Source organism: Strix aluco, chromosome 34 (genome assembly GCF_031877795.1).
Source record: "Strix aluco isolate bStrAlu1 chromosome 34, bStrAlu1.hap1, whole genome shotgun sequence".
Lineage (NCBI taxonomy): Eukaryota > Metazoa > Chordata > Aves > Strigiformes > Strigidae > Strix > Strix aluco.
In genome coordinates, this window is record NC_133964.1 from 1,139,553 (window position 1) to 1,147,948 (window position 8,396).

The 8,396-nt window shown below is 52.5% G+C and overlaps 1 protein-coding gene across 1 annotated transcript; it reads right to left on the reverse strand.

The window, feature by feature from the left end:
• Window positions 1-6,671: 6,671 nt before the first annotated feature.
• On the reverse strand, window positions 6,672-7,607 carry LOC141917149 (olfactory receptor 14J1-like). The gene has a single exon (XM_074810237.1). The coding sequence runs from the start codon at window positions 7,605-7,607 to the stop codon at window positions 6,672-6,674; it is 936 nt and encodes a 311-aa protein (XP_074666338.1).
• Between the last annotated feature and the right edge of the window lie 789 nt (window positions 7,608-8,396).

Sequence of the window (8,396 nt, forward strand, 5' to 3'; positions counted from 1 at the left end):
CCAGGCATTGCTGATGCTCTCTTCTGTAAAGGACAATTTTCCTTCCGGGTCAAGATCTATGGCCTTATCAGTACCAGATGCCCAAGACCCCACATTTTGTCCATGATGTGGTTTGGTCCACCTTACTCCTCCAGTAGTTACTTTCACACCCTCTGGGCTCTCTAATGTCCAGTCCAGACTTAGGCTTTCAAAAATACTGGGCTGGTTTCTCTGGTTTGATGTTTGCTACTGGTTACACCCACTGACATACACAGCAGCATGACATGCACAAGCACCAGTCTCGCAGGTTGCTAGTCCCTCAGTGAACAACTGGAAGAGCAATTGATGACATCTACCTGGACTTGTGAAAGCCTTTGACACTGTCCCACACAACATCTTGTCTCCAAATTGGAGAGACATGGATTTGACAGGTGGACAACTTGGTGATAAGGAATTGGCTGGACAGTCTCACTCACATCATAGTGATCAGTGGCTCGATGTACAAGTGGTGATCAGTGACGAGTGGCGTCCTCAGGGGTCGGGGTCGGGACTGGCACTGTTTAACATCTTTGTTGGTGACATGGACAGTGGGATTGAGCGCACCCTCAGCAAGTTCACCACTGACACTAAGCTGTGTGGTGCGGCCGACACACTGGAGGGAAGGGATGTGCCATCCAGAGGGACCTGGACAGGCTGGAGAGATGGGACTGTGCAAACCTCATGGAGTTCAACAAGGGCAAGTGCATGGTCCTGCATATGGGTCAAGGCAATCCCAAGCACAGATACAGGCTGGTCGATGAATGGATCGAGAGCAGTAACGTGGAGAAGGACTTGGGGGTAGTGGTGGATGGAAAACTGACTCTGAACCAGAAATGTGCACTTGCAGCCCAGAATGAGAAGTGTGTCCTGAGCTGCATCAACAGCCAGTACAGTGTTGTTGAGGGGGTGTCATGCATCCTGTGTTATTCTGTGATTCCATGAATCTTTCCCTCGGAGAGCTCTTTTGGAGACAGAATAGACAGAGGAAGAAGAAAAAATAGAGAGGCAGAATTAGAGGTATAAAATGCACAAGTATCAATACAGCAGTTCCTCGGAGGAATGTTTCTCCACTCCAACCATCGGTAGGAAATCTATCAGACAAATTTGATGAAACAAGCTGACTTCTAGCTGCTCAGGGACTGGAGATGTTTGGGTACAGCATCATGTGGTCAGTTGTGTCTCAGAACTCCTAATCCAGCAGGAAGCCAATGGCTGTGAAGGGGGCTGTGAGGTCACTTGTGTCTGTGGAGGTGATAGGCCACAGCAAGACCATGGCTTCGAAGAGGACTGTGAGGTCACAGCTGTTAGGTCAGCCCTTGACTCAGGGCTGGGAGAGGTGTTTTTAAGCTCCCCTCTGCCAGCGCCTCTGCCAGGCCAGCAGAAGCCATAAAGACAGGGCACTGGGGTGAATTAGTGGACACCAGGGTACTGGGCTGGAGGTATTGCAGGGACAGGACTGTGTCGAATGCAAGTGAGGATTAAAGGAATTCAAGTGGAGGGGACACGGAGACTTCAAGCACAGTGGTTGGTGGGGACAGAAGGAAGAGGACTGCAGAGGACAAAAATGACAAGATTGGGAGAATGTTTGGGAGTGGGGGTTCAAGGAAGGGGATCTGGGGACACTGCTACAGTGGACAGGATGAAAATTGATAACAGTTGATGGCTACAAGCTCTTCAGGAGGGATAGACAGGGAAGGAGAGGTGGTGGAGTGGCCCTATGTGTAAGAGAATGCTATGACAGCTCAGAAATCGAGTATAGTGATAACGGGGTTGAGAGTGTTTGGATTAGGTTAAGGGCCAATAAAGCAGATCTTGCTGTGGGAGTCTGCTATAGACCCCCAACCAAAGCAGTGAGGGGGATGAAGCTTTCTGCAAACAGTTGGGAGAAATCTCGCGGTCACTTGCTGTTCTTGTGGGGGACTTTAACCTCCCGGATATCTACTGGGATCACAACACAGCGGAGAAGGCACAATGCAGGAGGTTCCTGGAATGTGTGGAGGATAACTTCCTCACACAGCTGGTGAGTGAGCCGACCAGGGGAGGTGCCCTCCTGGACCTGCTTCTTGTGAAAAGGGAAGAATGTGTGGGGGAGGTAAAGGTTGGAGGCCGTCTAGGGTGCGGTGATCATGAGATCATCAAAGTTTTGATCCTTGGAGAAACAAAGAGAGGGGTTAGTAAATCTGCCACTTTAGACTTCCAGAGGGCTAACTTCGACCTGTTGAAGAGACTGGTTAAGAAAATCCCTTGGGAGGCTTCCTTGAAGGAAATGGGAGTCCAGGAAGGCTGGACATACTTCAAGAGTGAAGTCCTAAAGGCACAGGAGCGGGCTGTTCCCGTGTGCCGAAAAACAAGCAGGCGAGGAAGGGGACCGGCCTGGCTAAACAGGGACCTTTGGCTGGATCTCAAGAACAAAAGGAGAATCTATCGCCTTTGGAAGAGGGGCCAGGCCTCTCATGAAGACTATAAAGTCGTAGTGAAGTTATGCAGGGAGAACATTAGGAGAGCCAAAACGCAGCTAGAGCTCAATTTAGCTGCAGCTGTTAAGGGTAACAAAAAATCTTTCTATAAATTCGTTAACAGCAAGAGAAGGATTTGAGAAAATCTCCTTCCCCTACTGGATGCAGAGGGACACATGGTAACTAAGGATGAGGAAAAGGCTGAGGTGCTCAACGCCTACTTTGCCTCAGTCTTTAGCAGTGGAACTGACTGTTCCCTGGACACCCAGCCTCATGAGCTGGGAGATGGGGAGGGGAAGCAGACTGAGGTCAGCACAGTTGAAGAGGAGGTGGTCAGAGACCTGCTGCACCACTTGGTTGCACACAAGTCTGTGGGACCAGATGGGTTACACCCAAGGGTGCTGAGGGACTTGGCAGATGTGCTCGCCAAGCCGCTGTCCATGATTTACCTGAAGTCATGGCTGACTGGGGAGGTCCCATTGGACTGGAGGGTGGCAAATGTGACACCCATCTACAAGAGAGGCAGAGAGGAGCATCCAGGAAACTATAGAGCTGTCAGTCTGACCTCGGTGCCAGGGAAGGTCATGGAGCAGGTCATCTCGAGTGCCATTAAAAGTCATATGATGGACAGCCAGGTGATCAGGCCCAGTCAGCATGGGTTTATGAAAGGCAGGTCCTGCTTGACAAACCTGATCTCCTTCTACGACAGGGCGACCTGCTTATTGGATGAGGGAAAGACTGTGGATGTTGTCTACCTCGACCTCAGTAAGGCCTTTGACACTGTTTCCCACAGCATTCTCCTGGCAAAACTGACTACTCGTGGCTTGGATGGGCACACGCTTTGCTGGGTAAAAAACTGGCTGATGGCCGGGCCCAAAGAGTGGTGGGAAACAGAGTTAAATCCAGTTGGCAGCTGGTCACGAGTGGTGTCCTCCAGGGCTCGGTTTTGGGGCCACTCTTGTTTAACATCTTTATTGATGATCTAGACGAGGGGATCAAGTGCACCCTCAGTAAGTTTGCAGATGACACCAAGCTGGGTGGGAGTGTTGATCTGCTCAAGGGTAGGGAGGCTCTGCAGAGAGACCTGGACAGGCTGGAGCGATGGGCTGAGGCCAACTGGAGGAGTTTTAATAACGCCAAATGCCGGGTGCTGCACTTGGGCCACAACAACTCCCAGCAGCGCTACAGGCTTGGGGAGGAGTGGCTGGAGAGCTGCCAGTCAGAGAGGGACCTGGGGGTGTTGATTGACAGCCGGCTGAACAGGAGCCAGCAGTGTGCCCAGGTGGCCAAGAAGGCCAATGGCATCCTGGCTTGTATCAGCAATAGCGTGGCCAGCAGGGACAGGGAAGGGATCTTACCCCTGGACTTGGCACTGATGAGGCCACACCTCGATGACTGTGTTCAGTTTTGGGCCCCTCACTCCAAAAAGGCCATTGAATGACTCGAGCGTGTCCAGAGAAGGGCAACGGAGCTGGTGCAGGGTCTGGAGCACAGGTCTGATGGGGAGCGGCTGAGGGAACTGGGGGGGTTTAGTCTGGAGAAGAGGAGGCTGAGGGGAGACCTCATGGCCCTCTGCAACTCCCTGAAAGGAGGGTGCAGAGAGGGGGGATGAGTCTCTTGACCCAAGGAACAAGTGATAGGACAAGAGGGAATGGCCTCAAGTTGCGCCGGGGAAGGTTTAGACTGGATATTAGGAAACATTTATTTCCAGAAGGGGTTGTTGGGCGTTGGAATGGGCTGCCCAGGGAGGTGGTGGAGTCCCCATCCCTGGAGGTGTTTAAGAGTAAAGTTGACTTAGCGCTGAGGGATATGCTGTAGTTGGGAACTGTCAGTGTTAGGTCAATGGTTGGAGTGGATGACCTTCAAGTTCTTTTCCAACTTAGACAATTCTGTGATTCTGTGATTCTGTTATCTCCTTTTCCCTTTCCCATTAAGAAATGCAAGGTATATTGTATTGCTTGCCACAACTCGCTATATACTTAGCGAATTACCGTGTGTTCAATTAGTTCATTGTGGGTAGTTAATAAATATTTGGACTTGGAGACTTGTTGTCTGCTCCATTGGGGATTTGCAAATCTGAGTCACTTGTCTCCCTCATCTGAGCGGGACATGACACTGGGCAAGAAGAGAGGCTGGGGCAGGGCTGGCTCTTCCCCTGACACTGGCACTGAGACCAGCAGGAGGAAAGAGATGGCCACAGAGCAAAAACACCCATAAACTGGGGTGAGTGGCAGCATTCAAAATGGCCAATGGGAGGGGCTTGGAGGTTATGAATGCCCCAGGGCAACTTGTCTGTCTCTCCATTCCACCAAGGGCACAGACTGGCCTCCTCTCTCCCGCACCTGTATGTTTTGTTGCTTTCCATATCTGGGTCTGCACCACACACTCACTGCAGTGTGTCCTCTCCCTCCTGCATGGAGACACAGCTCAGCTAACATTGATGGTGACCTCTTCTGAGCACTGCCCAGCCCAGCCCAGCCCCTCCCCAGCTGTTCCCTTCTCCCCAGCCCACTCCCCAGCTCAGCCCCACAGAGAAGTCCAGTCTGGGCTGCAGGGTGCTGTAGAGCTCTGGGCACTCACTTCACAGCCCCAGCCCCTCTGAAAGGCACAGCAGCTGCTGGGGGGCAGAGAGGGGTCTCAGCCTCCCCATCACACCAGGGATGGAAGCTCACCATGGCATGAGGGAATGGGGGTCAGTGAAACTGCAGGACTCCTAGTCTCGGGTCTAGGTGGTCCTGAACTAGGCACCACAGACTGACTTTGACACCTCAGTGTCAACTCTTCTTCCCAGGCCAGAACAAAAGACCTGGTGCCTACAGAAAGAGATTTCTCTTTTGCATGGATTCCTCCCTACAGGCACAGAAATGCTCCCTTGCTCATCTGCAGTGACATCTCTGCTCCCCAGTGAGCCTTTCCCCACATGAGTGTGTCTGTGCTGGTCTGCCCAGCCATGCCTGGCTCTCTCCCTGTGCTCCCTGCAGGGCCCCAGCCTCGTGCTGATCCTCTACAGAGTGCTGCCCTGGGGCCATGGAGTGACCCTGCACTGGTCATACAGGTGAGGGAGAGGGAAAGAGCCAGCCAGATGGGTTTCAGTGCTGATGAGGCTTTTTCCATCTTCCCTGGATGACTAAAGGGTCAAGGACAGGTCTGGGCAGGACCACGGGGTGTCTCCAATGGCACAAAAAGCAAGGGAGAGCTGCACCAGTTCCAGCCCGTGGGTTTTCTAAGAGGGTGTCCTGAACCACTCTCCTGTCTTGTGTCCCTTTGTCGCCTGGCTCCTCACAACCTCTCCTGGCATTGCAGGGCCCTTGTTAGCCCATGGTGTCCTCAGGTTCACCTTTTCCTCAAGGAGACTTCACCTTGAATGATCACTCAGTTTATGAGGTGCCACTCACTGTCCTAGACTCACACACTGTCCCTGGAGATCCCCTGAGCTCTCCTGGCAGATCCTGATTCCTCTCCAGGATGTCATCTGCCATCAGCCCAATGCCAGGTAGAACAATGCCAGGCAGGTGAATCAAAGACCAGTTGCTGACTGCATGAGCATGTGTAACCAAGAAGGGAGGTCTTGGTCCCTAACAAATCCCCCTGGGACATAGTGGTGCTGGCATGGAGGCCAGCTCTGACACCATGGTTCACATGGCCTGCTCCTGCCTGCAGCCACAGGGGTGCCACTGTGGACACAACGGGACTGTCAAAAGCTACACAAGTGCTTGGGGGTAACTGAAATGCAAGGGCACAGCAGGACAGTGTGAAAGAGAAGAGATACCAGCACTGAAAAGGCCACGTCCTGCTGCTGTCCTTGGCCATGGCTCCAGGGAAGCAGCAGCCCCAGCTCAAAGGCAGCAGAGAGGCAGTGCCTGCCGAGGTAGTGAGGGGCAGCCCTGAGGGGCAGTGGGGCTGCTCCTCCATGGGGGAGGTGGGCCCTCAACTCCACTGCAAATGTGAAGAGATGGGAGTAGAGACAAATGATTATGTTCTGGCTTCCTTAGCTATGCAAGAGCCTGGTTCCTTCTGTACATCAGGCTTAAAAACCAGAAAGAAATAGTTCTAAGCTTAAGAAGAATTTGTATGAATAATACATAATTTCAATAAATATTATGTTTAACAAACGAATAAAATTAAAGAAAAAGAAGAACCAAAGATAGGCTGGGATTTTACTTAATTTCAGGGAGTTATATGAGGATCGGGGGCACATTATTCATGCTGGAGTAATGTGTATTCATATAGTTTCCTTAGGGCATCCTTGATTTCCTGGTTCCTCATGCTGTAGATGAGGGGGTTCACTGCTGGAGGCACCACCGAGTACAGAAATGACACCACCAGGTCCACAGTTGGGGATGAGATGGAGGGGGGCTTCAGGTGGTCAAATATGCCAGTGCTGATAAAGAGGGAGACCACAGCCAGGTGAGGGAGGCACGTGGAAAAGGCTTTGTGCCGTCCCTGCTCAGAGGGGATCCTCAGCACAGCCCTCAAGATCTGCACATAGGACACCACAATGAAAACAAAACATCCAAAAGCTAAACAGGCACTAACAAGAAGAAACCCAGCTTCCCTGAGGTAGGAGTGTGAGCAGGAGAGCTTGAGGATCTGGGGGATTTCACAGAAGAAATGGTCCAGGACATTGCCTTGGTAGAGTGGTAGTGAAAATGTGTTCACAGTGTGCAGGAGAGAATTGAGGAACCCAGTGCCCCAGGCAGCTGCTGCCATGTGGACACAAGCTCTGCTGCCCAGGAGGGTCCCGTAGTGCAGGGGTTTGCAGATGGCAACGTAGCGGTCGTAGGACATGATGGTGAGGAGAGAAAACTCTGCTGAGATAAAAAAGAGAAAGAAAAGGACTTGGCCAGCACAACCCAAGTAGGAGATGTCCCTGTTGTCCCAGAGGGAATTTTCCATGGCTTTGGGGAGAGTGGTGGAGATGGAGCCCAGGTCGAGGAGGGAGAGGTTGAGGAGGAAGAAGTACATGGGGGTGTGCAGGTGGTGGTCACAGGCGATGGCGGTGATGATGAGGCCGTTGCCCAGGAGGGCAGCCAGGTAGATGCCCAGGAAGAGCCAGAAGTGCAAGAGCTGCAGCTCCCGTGTGTCTGCGAATGGCAGGAGGAGAAACTCAGTGATGGAGCTGCTGTTGGACATTTGTTTCGTTGGCACATGGGGCCTATCCAGGGAAAAAAAGTTACAGGACTGAATTCTCTCGGAAAATCTTGCTCCATTTCTAACAGATGCCCCACACTCACACCCTCTCTCCTTCCAGAAAGACCTTCATGCAGTTCCCGGGATGGAGCTCTGGTGTTTGCTGGCTGAGGGGGCGGTGGGGAGCAAGGGATTCTGCTGTGGGCTCTGCAGGAGTCACCCCTGCTGTGCCCCAACAGGCAGAGAGGAACCCGCAGTCATCGCTGCTTAACTCCACTCCTGAAATCCAAGAGATTTCAGCCTTGTCCCTCCCAGGGCCCCCGTCTGCAGAGCAGAGCTGTGGGCCTTTGCTCTTGTGGCTTTGGCTCCTGTTGCCCTGTCCTACCTGAGGAATGCGTTCTGAAGGCAGACAGCCTGGACATTGCTGCTGCGCTACAAGTGCTCCATGGAGAGTGCGGGGGTGCAAACGGGCAGAGCCTTAGTGCAGAGTGAGGAGAGCCAGGCTGTCCATCAGACTTGCTCTCAGCTGCCCTGGGCTTGCACCTCTGGAATCTGCAGGAGGCTCACACCCAGCTGTTCCCTTGACAGGAAATTGGATGCTGCTGCTGAGAGCAGAGGAATCCAGTTGAAAACTCCCCTCCCCAATAAACATCTCAGAGATTTTTGATTCCCTGAGGTTGGGGTGTTTGGCAAAAAGAGCCAGATTTATCCCCAGGCCATGGGCAGCATTTCCCAGAGACCCAGAGGCTCGAAGGGGGCTTGGGCACCTTGCTGCCATGGACACATCTGCAT

Coding starts and splice junctions, on each gene's coding strand:
- LOC141917149 (XM_074810237.1), bottom strand. CDS start 7,607: ATGTCCAACAGCAGCTCCATCACTGAGTTTCTCCTCCTGCCATTCGCA.